Genomic DNA, 24001 nt, shown 5'->3' with positions numbered 1-24001 from the left:
GGGAGGCGGAAGTTCAGCCAAGAAGAGCCCAACGGTCAGGGGAGCAGAGTCGGCGAGGGCACGCCCTGCTACCAGCTTACCGGCTGCACAGCGCTGCACCTGCACGCAACTCCCGCCTTCTCTGTTGCTCCCTTTTCCCTTCTGCAATTCCCCATGGTAATCTTTTCTCGTTTGCTCTCCAACCCAAAATAAAAGGTATGGTGTCATAGCTGGAAAGAACCTTGTGTCATTCCAATCCAGAGCATCCCTAACCCTGTAAAATCACTTAAGAGGGTTTTTGTTTGTTTGTTTGTTTGTTTAAATACAGATTACAAGCTCCCACCTTAGACCTAGGTTTAAGCAGAGCGGGGAGTTTATTAACTAAAGGGAACGGGGACACTTCAGAGATAGAATTTGCCTCTTGCTTTTCTCTGCCAGGGTGTGGCTTTCTTCAGAGCTTCTTCAGAGCACCTGTCTCCCCCAACTCATGGGTTCTCCTAAAGCTACCAAATCTGTAATGCAAACCTCCATAAAGGTGATTGGCTCGCACATAGGCACATGATCGAACCTGGGCCAATCAGAGTCATTCCCTGTGATATTCGACTCAGTGGGTGAAGGACAGAGTATCTCTTCCCACTTGGTTGCCTAGTTGGAAAATTGGTACCTATTCCCCGCAAGGTAGTGTCCTTATTACCTGCCAACTAGGAGAAACCTATCTGCACTAAGGAAAAAATGAGAATTAGAGAGTTCTGACAACATTTGCTAAGTTCCTGAAGCAAATTCTATCTCTGAAGTGTCCCCATGCCCCTTTGCCAATAAACTCCCTTGCTCTGCTTAAAGCTAGATTTTATTTCTGTCACTTGTGACCAAAAGTATACAGGATAACACACCTACTGAATCAGGAACTCAGGGGCCAGGACAAGACCATCTGAAATTTTTAAGGGTTCCAGGAATGTCTGATGTATGGCAGGGTCTAGATACTCGGATAGACCAAACCTCTCAGTTTAAAAAAGGAAAAAAGGCTAAAATCCACATAAGAGGTATGATATTAATAATGAGAGCCCTGGCTGGTGTAGCTCAGTGGATTGAGCTTGGGCCTGTAAACCAAAGGATAGCGGTTCAATTCCCAGTCAGGGCACATGCCTGGATTGCAGGCCAGTTCCCAGCAGGGGATGCACGAGAGGCAACCACACATTGACATTTCTCTCCCTTTCTCCTTCCTTTCCCCTCTAAAGATAAATAAATAAAATCTTTTTAAAAATGAGGTAAAACTTAGTGAGCATTTACTACATGCAGGACCCAATCTGGAGTGAGTTATGTGCATTATTTCATTTGATCCCGAGCATATCACTTTTGAGTTGATTATGCTTATTATATCATTTACTTGTTGATTATCTGTTTATCTGTAAATTGTAAATTTCATCTATCAATTGTACATCCACCACCTAGCATAGCACCTAGAATGTAGTAAGCACTTACTAAATGCTTGTTGAATATTGAATACACTTTATGGACTTATATAATCACTACTATCATTATTTGTGGGAGGAAGAATACCAATAGTAGTAGCAGCACTGATACCATTTACTGTTTATTTTGTGTTAGATACTATTCTAAGTTCTTTTTAAACATTACTTTATCTAATTGCCTGAAAAAGCCTTTAAGGCAGGCTTCTAGTACCCCCATTATGAGGAGAAAACTGAGCCACAGAGATGTTGAACAATTTTCCCGACTCAAACCCAGAATCTAGCTGCAGAGTCCCAGTGCACCGCCTCTGTGCTGTGCTGGTTTGATGAACTTACCCCGAACGACCAAGCCACCGAGCAGCAGGTGCAGAAGCTGGGCCCACGTTGGTCTCAGTCCCGAATCTGCACGCTTGAACCGTTGCCTTACACTTGCTCTCAGGGATTAACTGTCTGGCAGGTCGTGGTGGTCCACATCAGGTTATGCAGTGTATAATCCACAAGAATCTTGTGGCCGCCCTGTCACCGTGATTCAAAACCGAGTGTCCTGACTTCCAGAGAATAGAAACAATAATATCAATGGAGCCATTTTAAAATGGAGCCAGAGCTGCAATGCCAGGAGAACGGCCTTGAATATCTTATACCTTAAACCTTGGAATGTTAAAGAGAGGGCACAATTCACCTTCGGACTAGACCTAAGCAAACTGGTTTCCCAAAGAACTATTTGAAAAGCTACCAAGAAAGCAGTTATTATGACGACTGTACTGAAATTTTAAAACATTGTTTAGAATTAACACCCCTGTGTTATTTTATGTGCCCCAATAGAAATGCCTTCCTTCTATTGATGTCATGGCTCCCTTTTAACTTCTTGTAAACACCCATTGCCTCCTAACCGAAACGCCATTTGGACTTCTGCCTGAATGAATGGTTTCCAGCTAGCTATTGTTTGATCTCAAAGGTACACTTATTTGCCTTTCACTTTGAAAGTCCTTTTTATTTTTAGGTTAGCAAGAGGAGCACTCAGGTGTGATAAGAAAAAAACAACACAAGACTGTTTGAGAGGAATACGGAAACCAATTGTTTGCCTGTTGTGTCCGTGTGCACACTGCGGGAAGAAGCCGCCCAGATGGAGTTAGAAGTGTAAGAGATTTACAGAGGGGAACACTTATGAAAGGTTCAGGGAAAAGGGAAGGAGAATAGGGAGGGAGAGCCCCTGACCACAAGGAGGTTCTGACACCTGTCACAGAAGGAAGGGAAGGCAGGAAGACTGGGTAGGACGAAGGTCCCTCCAATGGCAGGGAAGTTCTGAGGAAATCTGGACCAGGATGATGCGGAGACCAGGACAATGTCTGCTTCTTAGAGGAGCCCGGCCTTGGGCAGAAATGGTCCAGCTCCAGGACACCGTATTCAGTCGCTGTCCAGGAGCAGCCCAGTGAGGGCACGGTCTCGATGGAAGGAATGCTGTGGCTGACCCCCAAGGAGTGGCTGCGGGAAGCTGTCAGCCATTCCGGGTCCTCATGCTGGTTCCTTTGAAGAGATCTGGACGGTGACTTCCTGGGGCTGCCACACCCCGTGCCATGAATTAAACTCCTCCAGAGGAAAACACCAAGGAGCCAAACACGGGGGATCAGTGTCTACGACTGCCCCTGGTATGTAAAGAACACAACTGAGTGCATTTACTTTCAAACCTTGTGTTGGCTTGGCCTGCCAGCTCGTTTAGTGAAAGACATGCTTTCCTGAGGAGGGGTGGGTGGGGCATTTTCTGGTTTATTTTTCTACCACACACACTTAAATTGCCACAAAGAAGTTACCATGGAAACTGCTCCCAACCCGGCAAGATAAGAGGTAAAAACGGAACACTTTGTGGACATGCAAATACATAGTCTTTGTGACCACTTTTTAATAAACTCTCTTTGTCTGGTTCTTCTGAGTCCATTGGGGACTCTCTTGAATGAAAGGCGACAGGCTGGTTTTCAGTGTTACATGCTACATGACCCTCGACAACCCTGAACATGGCACAAGTGACACCCCTGGAATAAGTCTAGACACTTCCAAACCTGGTGTTGGAACAACCGAAGCAGACAACCACATTACATCCTCTGGGGAAATCTGGTGAAGCTGACAGTGAATTCCTATAAACAGGCAAACAGACTCAGAGCTCTGAAGGTAGTTATATTTATGCTCTGCCCATTCTGCTGGTGTACCCTGGACCCCTTTGTTTGAATGTTAACTTGCTGAGCTCTTATTTATGCAGAGTAGTTTCTCCTATCTCTTCCTGCCCCATTCTATCCTTTAAATCTTGGGCTGCCCAGTCCTTTCAACAGGAAACACAAACTTCTCGCTTGAAAGTGCAGTTTCTCTACCTATCTCTGCTCATCTCAACCCGCCCACCTCTCCATTTCACTTCAGGTCTGCCAGGCACCCCTATCTCAACAAAGTTCTGAGATAGCTTTGTCCTGAGTTCTGCTCTTTGTACTTTTCTGCCTGGCAATTCTTTCAACTTGCTTCTCTCAGCCTTATTGAAACCCTTTTCAAAACTGCTTCCAGTCATTAAGTGGATGCAAGGAGGAGAGGTTACTTGACCTGAGGAACTAAGGGTCAGAGGTTCTGGGTCCTTAATTTAGGATTCTTGTTACCTGGCTTTCTGCCTGGCAGCATTTCACTTCTTTGTGAACCAGTCTTTGTCTGTTCCCTTCACCAGGGATTCTTTTATTGCAGATCTTTCTTTTATAGCTACCTTCTCTTTCACTTTTAAGATTCAACCTAAATATACTGTCCTCAAAGAGGCCTAAATATTCCCTAATGTTATTTTCCTCCAACATCATTCTCTTTAATATTATTGCCTGTCTTCTTCACACACTCTCTATCTGCAACTGTCTTAAATGTTTCCTTGATTATTTTTCCCCCCAAAGACCTTTAAGACCCAAGAGAGCTGGGGCCTGTCTGGCTTGTTCCCAGCTGCGTTCTCCACTCACGGCACATAGAAGATGCTCATAAATATTTTTAGAATGAAAAGAACTGTAAAATTTAAGCAGCTGGGGCAAATGAACTTTAAGAATGCTTACAGCTTTGAGATGAACATTGTCAACAATGAGTAAGTGGAAACTGAAATGACAAGCACCATTGCAATAAAACACGGAATGCAGCGTGTGTATGCACTTGTACTTTAAGAATATGAACCTGCTAAGTTCTGGAGCACATCACAGTGCTGCCCTTCTACTGTCTGCAATCGAGTGTGAACTGAGTTTCTGGGCTTTACGATAACGTATCTGACAAGGATACCAGGTAGCTAAATATGAAACCACCGTATCATAGAATTAGAATAGTTTTAGAATACAACCTCTTCAATTTGCAGGGAAAACTAAGGCCCAGAGAAGGAAGAGTATTTGGACACTTAGAACCAAATACAGAGCTGCTTCTGTCGGCGAGGAATACACATACCACTCACATTTCTGTATAATCATTGTTAATAACTGCAATACTTAACATCTGAACCAGTGGGTCGGCAACTTGGGCGCAAAGGACGTGTTAAATCACAGATCGCCGGGCCCCACCCCCACAGTTTCTGGTTCTGTAGGTCGCGGGGTGGGGAAAGGTGCGGGATACCCCGGCAGTTTATGAGAAATCTTGCCAACTCAGTTCAAACTGCTCCGCGTGGCGCGCAGAACTACTAGTCCCGGCGTGCCCCGCGCGCAGCGGGCGGAACATCGGGCACTTCCGCTCCACGCAGCGCCTCTGCCCTCGCGTCTCGACGTGTCACCGGCGGCGCCGAGGCTTTGGCTGGAGAAGGAGCTGACTTGGGAAGTTCGAGGCGGCGGGCGGCAGCGACCCGGCCTGGATCTGCCCCGGCGCGGAAGTGATCGGGAGTCCCTGCGGAGCAAGAGAGGGAGGAGGCGGCCCGGCCCGCGCGGGGCACGATGTTGAACATGTGGAAGGTGCGGGAGCTGGTGGACAAAGCGTGAGTATCGGGGGCAGTTGTGACCAAGGCCCACGCGGGGAAGGGGAGAGAGGGGTACGGGGAGCTGACCCTGCGCACCGGGCGGCCCGCGTCACGCCCCCCGGCCCGGCCAGCCTCATCATGGCGGCGGCTTGCTCTTTCCCCGGCCCTGATCCTCGTCCTCATCGGCGACGCTGGAAAGGGACTTTTCCTCGTTTCGAAACATCCTCTTAGCCCCCGTCGCTCCTACTGAGGCCCTACTTACTTTGTTCCTACCCACGTTCCCCTAGGCGCAAACCCTGGGGTCAGGGAGGGGGGCGGGGTTGTCCAGAGCTGGGTCACTGCCCTGGCATCGGACTGGCCCCAGGCTGTACGCGTTGCTTCTTGGGCAGCCGCGAAGGTTTGAGGGTGGGGGACGCAGTGCACTGGCTCTTGTGTCCCTCTGGTGTGGTGCAGAGTTAAGTCTGGACCGGATAGACCCTTTACTTTGCTGGGTTTCTATGAATTCCTCATGAACCTGGAGTGGTGGAGTGGGTGCTAAGTGTAACAAGTGGCCATTGTGGTCCGGCTGGAGTTACTCAAGAGGAGACTCATCCTTTGCTTTTCTAAGTCCAGTGAAAGTGGATCACCAAATAACTTCTTGTATTTCTTTTTCTGTTTGCTTTTCCACTACACTTCATTTTTGGAGGGCCACTTGTTTCCTATGGTTTCATTAACAAGTCATTAAGAAATTTCCCCTAAAGAAGAAAACAATTCAGGTTGATATCCTGTTGTTCTGCTTTTAACTTTCCTGATAGGTGAAATGACTAATACATAGTTGATTTCCTTTAAGACTGAAGTTATAACTTTAGTATCTTACTGCACTAGGAAAACTTAAAACACTTAAATTGATTATATCAGCCACAACAGTGGTTAAGTAAGGTCTTCTAAGCAGGAAATAAAGTTTAAGAATGTAACCAGTCTCTTCCTTTTGGGTTTTAGTGAGTATGCAATAAGTGTGGAAACAGTTCATTTGTGCCACAACATCCCACCTAAAATTAGGAACTGTGGATGACAAACTATTAGGCTTTCTCACAGCAGAAAAAATAATTAACAGTGGCTTGGATAATGTGTCAGAGAGAACTCAGAGTTTGACCATATCTTCAAATGTTCTGTGGTACAAAGAAGGTAGCAGAGCGCCTAAGGAGCAAAGGTTTCAAGGGTTGGTTCGAGTGCTGTGACGGTGAGAATGCATCTCAGTGTCCCTGTGTTCTCAGGCACACTGTGAAAATGATAGATACCTCCCTACCTTGGAATGCCAGCATGAAGGGCTAATATGTTTAATGTGTTTAGATCAGTATACTTTTGATAACTACAGCAACTGTTCTGCATTGAGAGTGAAGTGAACTTTGTTAAGAGAGAAGCCCCATCTTTGAAAAGTGATTTGCTTTAATATTTTTCCTGTATCAGCTATTCTTTTGACCATTAAGCCCTCAGACATGTACTTTGGGCTTATTTTGCTATTCACAAACTCTGGTTTTGCTTTCCAAAGATAAAATACTGCTTCTTTTCCAGATCCTGGTTCATTGGTTGCTTTTTTCGTGTATGGTATAAAGACTAAGGTACTAGCATAAACAGTTTTTAAAAAGTCCAACGTTTCTAAGCAGAAGAAAACCACTAAGAAACACCTTGTTATCTTAAAAGACTAAATTTGTGGTACTCAGAAATTCGAATAGGCTGTACTTTTTTTAAGAGACAGAAATCAGGGCAATGTTTCTGCTGCTGGTATGCAGTTTCGTTGTTTGTCTAACCTGTGTTACTAATCCAGTGCTTTAGGTTAAATTTGCCACGGAAGTAGTTATCAAGTCATCTAGTAGAAGAGCTGTTGTTGAAAAATAACTTCTACCTTTATACTTCTCAATTTAGAATGGAGACTTCCACCAAGTTATTCAAGAACTTGTAAGAATGTTGCCACCAAGGGCTTTTGAAAGCTTTCCTGGGTGCCTGACACATGATATTAAGATTAGAACATGAGGTTATTTTATTGAGGCATACTCAGGATTTCATTTTCGTCCTTCACTGGCAGAAGAGAATGTTCGTCTTACAGAACCGGTACCTGTGGCACTGTGTACAGGTGGACTGTTCACCTTACAGTGCCGTCAGTGGAGGGGAAGTGGAGCCCTAGAATGGCTGCTCTGGTTATCATAGGGGTAAGGTGATCAGGGAACTTGCAAATGAGGAAACAGTGAAGTGATTCAAGGCTGCTCTGAGAGCTTAGGTTAATATGATAGAAAGAGCATTGGTTTGGGTTTGTGGACCTCAGTTCAGATTTCGACAGTACCTTTTAGACTAGCCATATGTATCATCGGAGGCAGAATCACATGAATCTCCAGACCATGGTTTCCTTGTGTATAAAATGAGGGACTGGGCTAGAGTATTGATTTTCAACGATTTTCGACCTTTTTCATCCTATGGCACATCAAAAAAATGTATTTTTGCCGATCAGACAAAAAAAAAGGTAGAATTTTGATCTATTCCCACTAGATGGCTGTTTTCATTTTTTAATGTGACAGTCTAAGGGAAAAAGGTCTGTGCCCTTGACTAAATAGTCAAGTGTCGCATGTTTTGAAAATCACTGGGCTAGGGTAAGACTTTTTCCCCCTTCACTGGCTATCTGGAGACATGAATTTCCCTTGGGAAAAAAAAATGGAACTAGTATTTTATAATAGCATATCAGTTTTGGAAAGTCATTATCCTTCAGAGATAGTTTTGGTTCAAAAAGGACATTTTTTGCAAGACTGGTAATCAATAAATGTTATATTTAAATGCTTTGTGCAGTAAGTAAGTACAAGCTATGACTCAGGAAAACGAGGACTTTTATTTAGTGTATATCCCTACCCAGTGAGGTTTTTTTTTTTTTTTTTTTTTTCAGAAAGAAAAATACACTCTTACAAAATGTGTTCCTGGAGCTCATGTTTGACCCAGTGTGGTGGCAGTTCTTAAGTATAATGCTACATGGCAAATACTGGCTTTTGAGACCTTTAAGACTTACAGAGAGTGGGAAGGTCTTTTCCACAATTGTGACACCTCCTGGTGGTACTCAGTAGCTGTTTTGCAGAACAATGTGGACTGAGGAAAAGGAGAAAAAGCCATAGGTCAGCCAGGGCTCGAAGTGCCAGTTCCCTCCCACTCGTCCTCCAGTCTCTGTGTCCAACCTCTGGGTTTCCTGCAGAGGCAGTTGTGGCAGGAAAGGATAAGTGCCACGGCTCCCAACTGGGACTGGCTTGACCGTCGCCATCCTGTGCCCTGTCGTCCTTATTTGAGGCTGTAATTAAATTGGATACGTTTGCATTTAGTCACGCTGTACATGATATATATTGAAAGTTGCTGCAGTTCTGTTGTATTTTTTCCTCCAAAGTTTGGAAACAGGGTGACATGGTAGTGGTAGATCAAAACTGCTACCTAGTCAAGCCTGGCTAATGGTAAATCTGTCTCCTCCGTGGCTCCTACTCTTTATGATCGTGATTCAAACAGCACTGGCCAAGGTCTAGAGCACCTGCTGTTGATAGTCCACTTCCAGTTATTAAGCATAGTCTGCATTTCCCTCCCTGTAAGTTGATTTTTGTTGGTTTTTAGTCCCTAAATGTCAGCTAATGTAATACAGCCATGGAAGCTACTGTTCTGATCACAGGGACCACAGAGGGAGAAACTTTGCGGTGTGTAGTATATTCATTATTTACTGGGTTAGTACTGTTTTTTCTGAACTTGTGAAATAAAGTATCTGCCTTAAGAACCTTACCACTACAGATAGGCCACACATTCCTTGAACTTATCATCGGTTTTGTTTTTCTTTTTTTCCTACCTTACCGATAAGTCTCTGTTCAGTTTGCTTCTTAGAATGTAAAAGCAAAGATTGTCAGCTTTCTAGTCTTCCCATGTCAACTTTTCTTTGAACCAGTTGTAAATAATTGTTATTGCTGAAATAGTAAGTTGATTATTCTTCCTTCTAGTAACTAGACAGAAGTAGATTAATAAGAATTTAATTCCAAAGAGAGATGAGTTTAATTTATCTTCTGCCAGCATTTCTTAGGGGTGATTTTCTGTAGCCTAAATTAATGTTTAGTACTACTGTCCAGATGCTTTTAAAAAGTACTTAACTGCTTCATGTTTTCCTGAACCCTTTAGTGTTAGCTTACAAGTAGTTTTTCATTTGTTTACTGATAACATCTGCTAAAAGTACTAGGCCTTTGTAAGTACAGCCTACTAGTAATCTTAATTTTTACAGTATAGCTCTACAGATGAACCTTTTTCTTTGCTCTTGTGTTATTTTCTTACTTATTTCCAGTGCTTAATGTTTTCTTTAAAAAGAGTATAGGCAGCTTAAATAACGTTTTTTAATCTTGAAGTTTCATTTTTTATATTTAGATCTAGACTCCATATCTAGTTGGAATTTGTTAGTTTTTATTATACAAAATTTCAAATACATGTGTATCAAAAAATGGGAGGACTATTTGTGTACACATGAATAGCTTCAACAATTCGGCCAGCCTTGCTCCATCTGTACTTCTACATAACACACCCACTCCATATTGTTCTGAAGCAAATCCCAGATACCATATCATTTCATCTAAAAATTTATCAGTCTCTGAAAGGTGAGGAGTCATCATTTATTTAAATCATAACCACACTACCACTACAAAATGTTTTTTAAAAGGATGGTTACTTAATATCAAATGTCCAGTCAATTTTCATTTCTTAATTGCCTCATAATTTTTTAAAGATTTTATTTATTTATCTTTAGAGGGGAAGGAGAGGAGAGAAATATCAATGTAAGGTTGCCTCTCATGCATCCCCTGCTGGGAACTGGCCTGCAACCCAGGCATGTGCCCTGACTGGGTTTCACAGGCCCATATTCAATCCACTGAGCTACACCAGCCAGTGCTAATTGCCTCATAATTCTTTTTTGATGTTTCTGGTTAGTAGGTATATCTCTTGATACTCTTAATCTATAGGTTCAACCTCTACTTTTCTTCCCCCTTGCAATTTATTTGTTGAAGAAACATGGTTATTTGCCTTTCCCTCAGTCTGAATTTTGCTAATTGGACCCCCATGGTGTTATTTAAATATTTATCTAACCTCTATATTTCATGTAAATTGATCATTGTATCTAGTCATTTTGATCAAATTGAAGTTCCCAATTTTTGAAAAGCAAAATACGTCAAAGTACATTTTTTGGTACTAGTAATGGGGTCTCGTATACAAAGTTAACTCTTTTCCGTCTCAACTGACATTACTTAACATTCTGGGAAAACATATTTAACTATTTGTTTTATATTTCTTTTTCTATTTTTTATGGCACCTCATGAGAGATTTCCTTGTTTAGCCTAATTATGTTTTTCCATCTCTGCATTTCTGTAGTAATTTGCTGGCCATACACACTCTCCTACTATACATAGCCCCTCCAGATGGAATTCATGAGTCTGGGAAGTGGCCTGTGGTTCAGAGGTCAGAACTGGATTGAAATTCTAGGTTTGCTACTAGGAAACGATGATCTTGGGCATTGGAACAGTATCTCTAGATTTCCCTGTCCAGAAAATGGAAATGTTTATTTTACAGAGTCCTTGTGAGATTAACTGCATGTGAAACACTTAGCATAGTACTCGACATAAAATAAACTCTTGAATCACCTACCTTTCATTCTCATTATTATTATATAATGCACAAAATAACTCTAACATCTAGAACAGTCAAAGGAATGTAGTAATGGAAAAAATACAGAAAATATTGTTGCCAGACTATTCAGAAGTATAAGAACTGTGTATGTAAGAACTGTCTTAATTCATGGATCATTATTTTCCATGGGTGCTCTCTACTTAAACCTGTCACCTGAGTAGACATCTTAACCCTACACATAAGAGAACTCATACAATATCTCTATTGTGTGTGCCTCGTGTTGTGTGTATTAGCAAATCATAAATGCTTCTACTTTAATACTGTAATGCATATTACAGAAATAACTCTTCTGAAAGACGTGTTGAGGAATAAAGTCTTTGGAAAGACATACTATTCCATCTGCTCATCTTTTTTTCAGTTTTGTTTTATATTATCTCAAGATTTTAAAGACACTGCTAATGTAAACATTTTAAAATATAAAAAGGTTTGTTTTTGAAGGAAAATTGAAGTTGACAGTTTATCCTTAAAGAGAGTGAACAATATCAAGAAAAAGAACCCCCTAAAATATGGTACCAAATTCATGGCCTCTGACCATGGTTGAGCAGTATATACAAGGAAAACACATCGTAGAAAGGACTTTGCGATTGTGCGGCCCAGTCTCTCCAACCGACGAGAAATTCTTTGTAGCTTACCGTAGCCCTTTAGCCTACAAATCCAGTACAGGTAAAAGAACATAGCATATTTCCATGTTGAAACAAGTTTATAGCTATTTATGACTTGTGGATAGATTTAGCTAATGAATTATTAAATATGAGTGATTTTGTTACTATGCAACAGTAAATAGGCCTGTTTTATACTTAAGAAAAGCCCAATTAGCCAGTTACTTTAGAATATTTCCTTTTGGCATGTGAATTTTGTTTAGTTTCTAAGTTCTTAGGAGAGTATTTAATTCTAATATAAATAATTTTTATAATTTCCATATAAACTCACCATATGTAGTAAATGTGTATGCATGCTTTTGAAATGTTTCACTCAGAAATTGTCATGCAGGTAGCCTTATATTTTTATAGTAGAAAAGTGACATGCATTGAAAATCACTAACTTGCCTTGCTGTTTGTTCTCATGCATTTGTAGCAAATCATTAAAGAACAATGCAAATAAACATACTGAGTTTTTTTTTCTATTTTTCTCATACTTATTTTTCAGTTGTCATCTTTTAAAGTTACTTAAAGTTGTATAATTGAAACTTTTTATTTGCAATTAAACCACCATGGTTAAATAATATTTTTAGTTTGATGTATTTGGCTTGTAAGTTTGGTACTGAATGGGCATTTGAGGTAAGACTCATTTCTGATGAAGCTAAATAAAAATTTTAACACTGTGATTTGCTCTCCACACGGTAACAAGAGTGATTCTGTAAAAAATACTGTCAAATCTACTCAGAACCTTCCCAGTCTCTTCTCATCCCCCTGTTTACCAGCCTCTCCATGGTCTGGCTCTCTGAGGTCCGCACCAACCTCATCTGCCACCACCCCGCATTTTTTCAGTGTTCTGTGCCTGTGCGAATCAGTGTGCGTGCACATGGCACTCTCTTCCCCTGCCCTCCTTATTTACGGATATACATACGCTGCCTCTGGGAGGTAAGCTTGTAGAGGGCAAGGGCTTTGCTTTGTTAGTGCCGTGTTCCTAGCTCCCGGAACAGTGTAGGACATGGAGTGAGTGCTGAATAAATATTTTTGAATGATTATGTTAAATTTGGCAAGTTGATTTATATTACCAAGGAAGTCATTTAAGTCCAGATGTTCTAATAAAAGCTAATAGTTATTGATCATTTGCCATGTGCCAAGAACAGTGGTGACAACATTATTTTCTTCAATTTATGAATGCGGAATCCGGCCACAGAAAAGTGCAAGAACTTGCCCAAAGTAACACATCTAGAAATAGACTTCAGATTTAAATCTAGAAGATCTGCTTTCAGAACATATATTCACAGTTTTTACTAACTTTTAAAGGACATTATTTAAGTAAAAAATGGTTGCATTTCATTATAATAAGGGTGACTTTTAGTGCATACTTTGTATAAGTTAAAAATTACTTGGAAAAAAATTATGATACTGAAGTTTCGACACCAAATTCAGTGAGAATGCTTAGTTTCTTTTTTCCCCTTTGCGCTCCTGGCATGAACGTGTTCAGGCCCCTTGCAGCTGTCTAATATTTGTACACCGGAAGCCCGCAGTGGAAAGGGAGCAGATGTGTTTCTGAAGGTGCAAAGAAAGTCGTGGCTATTGTAACAAAGATAGTCATTGTAGTTAATTCTTTTTTTAAATGTGGCATTAATGAGCAGTATTAAATGCTTCAGAATGATTGGGCCTCTGTAACTAGCTTTCACAACCATAATAGGTTTCATTTAATCCTGTGATCCTTATATGGTGGTTAGTTTGCTGCGCCTGTAGTGCTGTGTCAGAGTAATGTGTGATTGAAATGCAACTTTACCCAATTTTACTTACATGCAAATTGGATAATTTAGGAATAACTTCCTTAGGCCATTATGTACCTGTCCAAGTAGTGTATTTTTGGCATAGACTGTAAATATTTAAATGTTATGCAGTAACTGAAAACACATTACTGACATCCTTACTAATCTTGGCCATGCCTTGTAAGGGCCCTTTGGTGACTGCTTGTTAAATACCAGCCACGAGCCCTGCAGAGCACTGTAAGATGTAAGCCAGACCTTACAGCCCCAGTGGCAGCCTGTGAGGCTGTCAGGCACATGGAAAGCATTTGAATCTCTTGGGAATGCTACAAGATGGTGTGGTATCTGAATTTGGGGCAAAGGGTATAAATACTGTAGAAATTTAGAGAATGGAAAGAATTAAGACAGCAAAGCTTCATGAAGGAGATATATCCTGGTAGTTTAAAAATGTCTACTTGCTGGAAGGACGGTGAGGCCAAGTCAAGTGTAGAGCATGAAGTGAAGACCTGAATCGGGTCCGAGGATGATGGAGGCTCCCTGATAGGAACCTTTGTGGCGGTAAACACAATACAGTATACAGGTCACATATACTGCAGGATTGTACCCCTGAAACCTATGTAATTTTATTAACCAATGTCACTTCAGTAAATTCAATTAAGAAAAAAAGAAGCTGTTCCGTTGCACAAGGAGGTCCCCTTCTGTACCATTCAGTTCAAACTAGGTCATTTGAAGTGTGGGTGTGTGTTGGTTGTATTTTTAGAGTTTGAAGGGAAATAAATGATGATGGTTTCAAAATTTTAGCAGTGAGGTTCTGGAAACTATTTTTTCTCATGTCAGGAAAGTTGAGTCTAGTTTTGGGGGTTTGTAAATGCATTTATGTAAATGTAAATTTAATCAATCATAAGTGAAAAATGGAGAAAAACTATTATTGGCTTAATTTAAACAAAATATCCAGTATTTAAGTTTATGTAGAGGTAGTTATACAACTTATTACTGTTAAAGTGCGGGATTTCTCATTTTTATCATTTATTGGTAGGGTTTTTCAGTTACATACTTTCAGTTAAGTGTTTGATATTTGGCTATGCATCTGAATAATCAAGGGTGAGAAAAACCTGTAAGTGATGGAATCAAGCTACTTATAATATGAAGTATTTGTGTTTACAAAGATCTGACAGTCTCAGTAGAAGGCTTGTCATCCTTGTCATTTTATTATCCTCTTAGGAAGGTTTTATGCTTTTTTAAAAAAGTTTTAACATCAAAGCCCTGGCTGGTGTAGCTCAGTGGATTGAGCCCGGGCCTGCAAACCACATGATCGCGGTTCGATTCCCAGTCAGGGCACATGCCTGGATTGCAGGCCAGTTCCCAGCAGGGGACTCATGAGAGGCAACCATACTTTGATATTTCTCTCCTTCTCCCCGTCTCTTTCCCTCTAAAGATAAATAAGTAAAATCTTTTAAAAAAAGTTTTAACATCAGTACTTCAGATTTTTCTTCCATGAAGGAGTCATTTAATAATGCATTCAATAAAACTCCTTTAATTGGATAATTTAAATAGTGCCACGTATTTATTTATTAATTTTTTAAATTAATTTATTTTCAGAGAGAGGGAAAGGGAGGGAGAAAGAGAGGAAGAGAAAGACCCATGTGCGTTTCATACACGCCCCCCACTGGGGACCTAGCTGGCAGCCCAGGCAGGTGCCCGGACAGGAAATGAGGCTGCTGGCCTTCAGCGTGCAGCCTGCATCCAGTCCACTGAGCCGCACCAGCCACGGGGAGTGTTCCATATTTAAAAAGATAATTTGTAGTGAGCATGTCCAAATTGAGCAAATTTCTTTGGGTTTAAATTTTTTAAAAAATTTTTTTTATTGATTTCTGTGTGTGAGAGACGGATATTGATTTGTTGTTCCACCCACTTGTGCATTTATTGGTTGATTCCTGCTTGTGCCCTGACAGGAATCAACCCTCAACCTTGGCTTATTGGAATGATGCTTTAACCAACTGAGCTACCCAGTCAGGGCTCAATTTTATTTTTATTTTTATTTTTTAAAAGATTCTATCTATTTATTTTTTAGAGGGGGGAAGGGAGGGAAAAAGAGGGAGAGAAAAATCAATGTGTGGTTGCCTCTTATGCACTCCCTACTGGGTATCTGGTCTGCAACCCAGGCAGGTGCCCTAGACTGGGGATCGAACCAGCAACCCTTTGATTTGCAGGCTGGCAATCAACCACTGAGCCACACTAGCCAGGACTCAATTTTATTTTTTAGTGAGAGGTAAGGAGGGGAAATTGGAGGAGAAGAGACATAAATAAACAGACTGTTCACTTTTGCTGTACAAAAGAAGGATAAGGTTTACTCTTCAAGACTGTTCAGAGAATTAATGAGTTAATAATATATCGTGAAAATGTTTACCATTGTATTCTCAGCAAATTCTTGTTCTTTGCTTTGGTTTTGGTTATTTAGTTTTGTCATTTTGAGATAGCTGTAAAAAGCTCTAACCCAAAATAAAAGATATATATGAACAAAGATTGTTATTTCTTAGATTACTTCTGGCTGTAGTGGCTATTTTTCATACCTGTAAAAGTGAGAATTGGACTCTATAATGCAGATAAAAGTCTATGCTTTACTCATTTTTTAATATGTTGGATACTTGATCTGCTTGTCCCTTAGCTATTTGATCTGCTTGTAGAGCCAGTTTAATGTAGGAGATCTCTTGACAGGAAAAACATCACACTGAGCTTTTTTTAAAAAATAGTGAATTTACTAGAAAAGCAAAGAACTGTGCCAGTGGCCGTAAGCAGCTGTCAGCAATAGGAAAGATTGTTTCACAATTAAACTTACACATAAAACGGTGTGAGTTTGAAACTGCTACAAGTACAGAGTATGAGTGTTTTGGGGTTGTTGATTAGGAATAATATTCCCATACTTTAAGAAAAATAGACCTTGGGAACTTAGGCTTTTAAAATTCATTAGAGATTGTGTTTGAGGTCTTGGCGAGGTGGCTTAATTGTGAGGACCACCATCCTGCACACGGAAGGTTGCAGGTTCATCCCTGGTCAGGTCTGTTGGAGAGGCAACCAATCGATGTTTCTCACACTGATGCTTTTCTCTCCTCTCTCTCAACGCCTGCCCCCTTCCTCTCTCTCTAAAATCAATCAACGTATCCTCAGTTGAGGATTTAAAAAATGAAAGATGAAGTCCATATTTTAAAAAAATTAAAAGTTGCATTTAAGGAACTTCACACTTGCATTGGTAACGGGTACCACAGGATATACAGTTAAAGCTGTGATGACTCAAATCTGCAAGACAACTCAAATGTCTTACACTAAATATTTGATTAAAAAATTTTCTAGCAAGTGGAAATTGGTGTCCTAGCTATGTAGAGTCATAAATATACTCTTAACTATTGTACTAAATACAACATTTTGCTAGCTTTTGTTAATTTATCATTAAATAGGATAATAGATTACTGTTTACAAGAAAACTTGTAACTAGAACAATCCTAAGAGCTTCACTGAGGATGTTTTTGTTGTCTTAGTTGAGTAAAATGTTTAACCTTTATGATTTTTTTACTCAGAAAATAGTTAGGACTGCTTGATATGTGAACATGGTTGGGGGGTGTGGTTGCTGGTATCCCAGAACAATAAGATTTGCTATTTGCTTATTTATTCTGTAGACCCCCTCAGTCCGGGTGTATATGCTCCCAGACCCTCAGTGGATGCCCGAAACCACGGTACCCAACCCTTATGTACACAATACAGACAAGGTGTCTAATCCATAGCCCCAAGTTGTAAATGTGCTTAAAAATGGGTTTTTTTGCTCATCAGTTTTTATTAGTGTTTGTGTGTTTAATGTGTGGTCCAAGACAACTCCTCTTTTTCCAGCGTGGCCCAGAGACGCCAAAAGATTGGACACCCCTGCAAGTACAAAGTATCTTATTGTACTGTACTCACCTTTCTTTCTCTTGTGATGACACATGGCCTCTGTGATGAGGTGGAGCCAGATGAGTGATGTTGGCGTTGTGACAGAACATTAGGGTTACTGTAAGGGTTACTTGAGCACGAGCGTTTGGATACCCACGATAGTCCATCAATAACCGAAATGGCTACTAAGTGACTAATGGCTGGGAAGCTTATACAGTGTGGAGACACTGGACAAAGGGGTGATTCATGTCCCATCCTGGACACAACTGAACAGCGCAAGACTTCATGACGTGAACACAGCAGTGTTCAATTTAAAACTTATGAAATGTTTACTTCTGGGATTTTTCATTTAATATTTTTGGACTGTGGTTAACCACAGCTGGCTGAAAACACAGTGAGCGAAGCTTGGATAAGGGGGCACTGCTGTATTACTAATTGTTCCTTTAACTGTGTGTAAAATGTAAAGTAACATGGCATTATAAAAATCAGGTAAGCCTAAATTTTATAATTGTTTTAACTCTGATAAACTTTCTTTACATTAATTTATGCATTATGTATTTTAAACATAATGCATAATTAATTTATGTAATTTTATGTACTTTTATGCATTTTAATTTAATTTTATGTAATTGCCTAATTTGACTCTAAAATAAATATTCTCCGAATTGTAGAATCAAGAAAATGACAGTTCAAAATGAAAGGGATATAAACCAACCTGTCCTTTTCATGAAGTTTGATCTTGTTCTGTTTTTTAAGCAGATTTTTTTTTTAAAAAATGTATTGAGGTAACAGTCATACAACATAAAGGTAATGGTTTTAAAGTACTGAATTCAGTTGCACTGGATGTATCTCATTAAATTTTTAAATAGTTTTATTTGAAATTAAAGTTTTGAAAATAGTAAAGAGAATACCTATATACCCTTTGCCTAGATTCACCAGTTTTTAAGATTTTGCCATGTTTGTCATTCTCTCTTTTCCTCCTCCACTCTTTTTGTCTGTGTATACACACACACACACATTTATTTTTTGATCATTTGAAAGTTGGTTACCTACCCACTTCGCTTCAAGACTTGTGTGTGCACTTAACTAAGAACAAGGACTATAGCCTCAGTATTGTTACCAGATTCAGAAAGTTAGCCCTGACTGCTGTAGCTCAGTGGATTGGATGCTGGCCTGTGAACCAAAGGGTTGCAGGTTCAATTCCCAGTCGGAGCACATGCCTGGGTTGTGGGCTGGGACCCCATTGTGGGGTGCATGAGAGGCAACCACACATTGACATTTCTCTTCCTCTCTTTCTCCCTCCCTTCCTTTCTCTCTAAAAATAAATAAATGGATAAATTTTTTTTAACAAGGAAGAAAGTTAAACAGTGAAACAATGATTTTTCTCTGTCTGTGATCCATATTCTGATTTTTTTCACTTGTCCCACTCCAGTACAGGGTTATGTTCAAGGTCATACACTGTATTTAATTGTCATGATTCTTTAGCCTCTTGTACCTTTTTAAGATCTTTAATAACGTGGGTAATTTTGAAGATTACAGGCCAGTTATTTTATAGAATATTTCTCAATTTAGGTCTATCTGTTCTTTCTTCAGCTTATGTACCATGAGCTGGAATATCACATTAGGTAATATTGTGTCCTTTTCAGTAGGAAAACAATGTCTGTCTGTCCCTTCTTAGTCATTTTCATTTTGATCATTAAGTGAAGGTGTTGCATGGTTCCTGCACTGTTCACACTTGTTTTTCTCATTGCAAGTGATGAGCAGTCTACTCGGAGACACGCTGAGACCTCTCCTAATCGGACTACCCCTAGGTGTATTCTCTACTGGTGTTTCTTGCTTGAGCTGATCCTCACTGTAGTGGGTACAAATGGTGATTCCCATGCCCAAACAAAGTTTGTCTGACAGTTATCTTCTCTGTAAGGCACATCACAACCCTCTTCTGCTCAGGAACTCTAGACAGCATCTCAGCACTGGGGTTGGGGCCACATGACACAGTGCAAGCACCAACAGCAAGCACAGGGCAGAACATGGCACCAGAGAGACCCGGAAGAGGACACTTGTCTACAGTGCGAGAGCTGAAAGGAGAGGCAGAGCATCACCTTTGTGAGTCCCCTTGGCTGTGCGTGAGGAACGACTCAAAACTTTCCTTGCTCTACTTGTTCACCAGTGACCATGAGAGCACTTTGAATGTTAACTTGAAGTTTACAAATATATTTTAGGGAGCAAGCCATATTTGCAGATATGAAGCCCTCAAATAATGAGGATCAATTCTTGCTTTTAAAAATTTACACTGTAATAAGGGAATTAAAATAAATTCACACATAAGTCATTGCACAAGGCAGAACATAATTCATAAGAGTTGTAAAGGTAATGTTACATTTCATCACAGGAATGGGGGTGTATGGTTTGGAAAGAATCAGAGGGCTTCATTTTTGTTAAAAAACTAGGTTTGCTTTTAACTGATAGGAGATTCAGGGATGCCAGGAGTGAACAGTCACTAAGGTTAGAGAGTAAAGGACATGTTTAAGTTTTGGCTAGTANGCCATATTTGCAGATATGAAGCCCTCAAATAATGAGGATCAATTCTTGCTTTTAAAAATTTACACTGTAATAAGGGAATTAAAATAAATTCACACATAAGTCATTGCACAAGGCAGTACATAATTCATAAGAGTTGTAAAGGTAATGTTACATTTCATCACAGGAATGGGGGTCTGTGGTTTGGAAAGAATCAGAAGGGCTTCATTTTTGTTAAAAACCTAGGTTTGCTTTTAACTGATAGGAGATTCAGGGATGCCAGGAGTGAACAGTCACTAAGGTTAGAGAGTAAAGGACATGTTTAAGTTTTGGCTAGTAACACAATTTAATTACCCCACGAAGGAAATGAAACAGAAGTAGTGGGAGAGAAGGCTAGCCAGCAAAGTAGACTGGGGCAGATCATGCAGATCCTGATGACAAGTTCAGGTAGGACTTTTTTTTAGTCAGGAAAGACGCTATTTAAGAATTTTAGTCCTGTTGTTCAATTACTCAGTAAATGTACAGAAATCCACTGTCACCCAGCGTGCCCCATACACTGAGGATCTTCAAGTGAAGAGACCTTTTCGGTCCAGAGGGGGCAGTAGGCCTGCAAGCAAGCATGCCGGCTAGCGTGTGCTGGTTTTAGTTTTAGTGCCGCGCAGGAGAAAGCACAGGGCACTGCGAAGGGCATGTGCGCAGCCCCCCAGCCTGTTTGGTAGGTACAGAAAGATTTCTTGGAGGGAGTGGCACTAAAGCCCAAGGATGAGGTGGAGTTGGCTGGGGGCAGGCATGAGTGGCCAGAGGACTTAGAGGGTGCACGGGCCTGGGGGTGCACGAGACGGTGATGGAACTGAAGAAACCAATTGGTATCTCAGGTGAAGGGCCCTTTTTTTTGGTCATATTAAGGAATTTGGACTTCATCTTGAAGGTAACCAAGAAGCCTTTGCTATATTTAAAATGAATAGCTCGGTTAGATAGGGTCTGTGTTTCAGCAGGAGTTTGTTTTGGCTGCTCCTTGGTGGGAGACAGGAGAAGCAGGGGCACTACTGGTTGAGTTACAAGGTCATTGGCGACAGTCCAGGTGTGAAACGGTGGTGTCCCTGGACTGAAGTGGCAGTGTGGGTGGGGAGAAGTGGATGGACATATTTGAGACCTACATAAGACATCAAGTCGAAAAGGCCTGGGAATGGGTTGGGTACTGGATAGGAGAGCGGGAAGAAGTGATCAGTACTGATGTTCAAGACATAACTGAATGGTCCTGCCCACTGATACAGGAAGAGGGAAATGTCTCGGGGAAGGTGGTGATGAGTTTGTGGTGGACTAACATGGCTAATCCTAAATATTAAGAAAACGGGTCTTGGAGGATGAATAAAAGAACACCCCTGCAGTGGAGAGATTGTGAAGTCGCTTTTGTGGGAGCCTAGGCTAGAGGTGAGTGCCTGTGTTTTTAATGTAGAATGAACAGGCCTTGGAGATCAGTGGGAAGTGGGCCCTGAGAGCGAAGGCCCCCGAAGACGGCTCCCAACACCCAGTACAGTGCCTGCCCGGGGTGCCTTGTCATGTGCCCTGAGATCGTTCTTCAGGATGGAAAACAGTGAAGCTACTCTCATGTTTCTACTTCTCAGATACATAGAAACTAACATTTCATTGTTAAAAAGCAGCCATAATTCGTAATAATCATCATTTTTTTCACCCTTGGCACTTGATAAAGCTAACTTCTTTTTGAGTGTCTCATAACACATATCTCATTGGTCCTTGTGTAAATGTTATGAGGGGCCCAGAAACACAGTGGCTGAGTCAGGGCCAAGGGGAGAGGCCATTCTTCTCTTCCTGCGCTCGGAGCTGTTTCTCTCTTCAGCTTTGCATTATAAAATAAGTAAAATATGCAGGAGAAAAAGAAACAGGTTTATTAACAGGTTTATTAAACTAGGGCTAAGAAATTAAAACTTTAAAACTAAAAATAAAGTGAGGACTTTGAAGGGATTGGAATGCAGTTTAAAAGTCTTTTAAACCCAGTAGGGGGAAAAGGATACAAAAGAGTAAAACAATTGAAACTTTAAATAGAAAGCTAAGATCAACAAAGAATCAAAGAGTTTTTAAAAATATGATAAATGAGATGTAAAGGAAGATAAAAAGCTGAAAGCAAGCTTCAAGGAAAAGGTGTGTGGTGTCGCTCCTGACCTTTGAGAGGTGTTTAACAATGTCTCCTGTTGGAGCCCAGGCTGGGCTGGGAGTGTTGGGANGAATGCAGTTTAAAAGTCTTTTAAACCCAGTAGGGGGAAAAGGATACAAAAGAGTAAAACAATTGAAACTTTAAATAGAAAGCTAAGATCAACAAAGAATCAAAGAGTTTTTAAAAATATGATAAATGAGATGTAAAGGAAGATAAAAAGCTGAAAGCAAGCTTCAAGGAAAAGGTGTGTGGTGTCGCTCCTGACCTTTGAGAGGTGTTTAACACTGTCTCCTGTTGGAGCCGAGGCTGGGCTGGGCGTGTTGGGGTGGTGGATGGAGCCTCTGAGAAGTTGCCTTTGTTTTTCCGTAACACTTCCCAGGTCTCACGGAATCCCTCTCTCACATAACACCTACTAATATCTCCCAGAGTGTTTTTCACAAAACACTAGAGTACTGTTTTAGAAGAAAATAAAAATGAAAATCTTGAAAGTTACAGAGATGCATGATTTTTAAAAAAGAAAAAAACAGTTGGAAATAGAAACCCATGTTGGCTTGGGGCTGGCATTCCTAGGGAATAGTCTGTTGAGGCAGCCTGTCCTGCTGCTAGCCCAGGGGCAGAGAGCAACTTGACACTCTTAGTCCCGGCCCAGCAGCGGGACTGTCTTTTCAGAACCCTTTTATCTGTGCACACAGGGCCCTGATGGAATACACAGGCTGCTGAGCCCGGGACTAGAAGCTGATCCTCAGCAGAGTTAAATCAGCCCAGCCATGGGTGTTTCCTAGCAAGTCAAGAGTAGTTTTATATACAAGTGCTGTTTTTTCTTTTTTAAAAATAAGTTTTTCCTTGCTTACTTAAAACTTGAAACAAATGTGCCCCCACACTGTTTTCCTGGTTTTCATTCCTCCTAGGCTTTGGCCATGTGCTCGTGTGTTTTCCTGGAGTCGATAGTGGTTAGCATTCACACAGTTCTGTGTTGTGAGAGCTCTTTCTCTGCGGCGGTGAAAGGAAAAGAGTTTCCTAGTGGTAGCTGCCTCTGCTGGCTCTCCTGCAGCAGTGTCCCAAGCACCATTCCTGCCACGCTTTGGAAGCAGCTTTCCATCTGCTTCCGTGAACCACACAAGGAGGCCTCTCTTTTGTGGCCATAATACACTCCCTCCCCTCTCCCAATCTGATTGCCACCAGCATGCCTCTCTGGAAAACAACTCCTTAGCATCATGGGACCAGCTTGTGTCAGACAGCTTCTTTGTCAGCCTGTCACCTGCTGCAACAGTACCTGTGCTGGAGGGGAGTGGAAGGACTTCCATGTAAACCATCAAGACCCATGGACACGCAGACGTTTGCTGGTATTGAGACTCCTGTTCTTGCAGATGAAACAGCACAGAAACTGGGTATCGTGGCCCTTCTAAAACCTGTTCAGCCAAACACCTCATGGAATGAGTAACGTAGACCTTATTTTTGGCAGTTTGAAAGCTCATAAATCTCTTTTGTGTATTCCAATGCTGTAAACATAAAATTCATGCTAGATAATTTTCCTTCTTATTATAATGACTTTAGTCTTTGTTTTTGGCATAATTTGCTTTGGTATGTGCAACCCCAGTAGTTTAGTTAATTCAGCGAGTTCAAAAAAAATAGAGACTATTTCACTAGATGATACGAGATTACCACTAAAACAGAAATTACTACTTAATGTAAAATAAAATCCTAGCTCACAGTTGGTGATGGGCTAAGACTAAGGAGAGTTAACTTCAGAATCTGAACTCTAGTAAGCATAAAATAGCAAATGTTGCTGGGGCTTGTATTAATAGATGCTTGTCCTGTTTTTTAATGATACTCATCCCCAGCTCTTTGGCCGTTTCTTAGTATAAGTCATGTGTGCCTCTGTATAGTTA

General features: G+C 40.9%; 1 protein-coding gene across 1 annotated transcript in view; it reads left to right on the top strand.

Moving 5' to 3' along the window:
• Positions 1 to 5169: 5169 nt before the first annotated feature.
• CLINT1 (clathrin interactor 1) overlaps positions 5170 to 24001 on the top strand; it is a 58556-nt gene continuing 39724 nt past the window's right edge. Inside the window, exon 1 of the mRNA XM_037042295.1 lies at positions 5170 to 5400. Within this exon, the coding sequence (XP_036898190.1) occupies positions 5360 to 5400 (41 nt within the window). The 5' untranslated portion in view covers positions 5170 to 5359. The remainder of the gene's footprint in view (positions 5401 to 24001) is intronic.

Source organism: Sturnira hondurensis, unplaced genomic scaffold (genome assembly GCF_014824575.4).
Source record: "Sturnira hondurensis isolate 20B ecotype Veracruz unplaced genomic scaffold, ASM1482457v3 Scaffold0000022, whole genome shotgun sequence".
NCBI lineage: Eukaryota > Metazoa > Chordata > Mammalia > Chiroptera > Phyllostomidae > Sturnira > Sturnira hondurensis.
The sequence above is the reverse complement of the archived record's forward strand: the minus strand, read 5'-3'. Positions and strand labels throughout refer to the sequence as shown.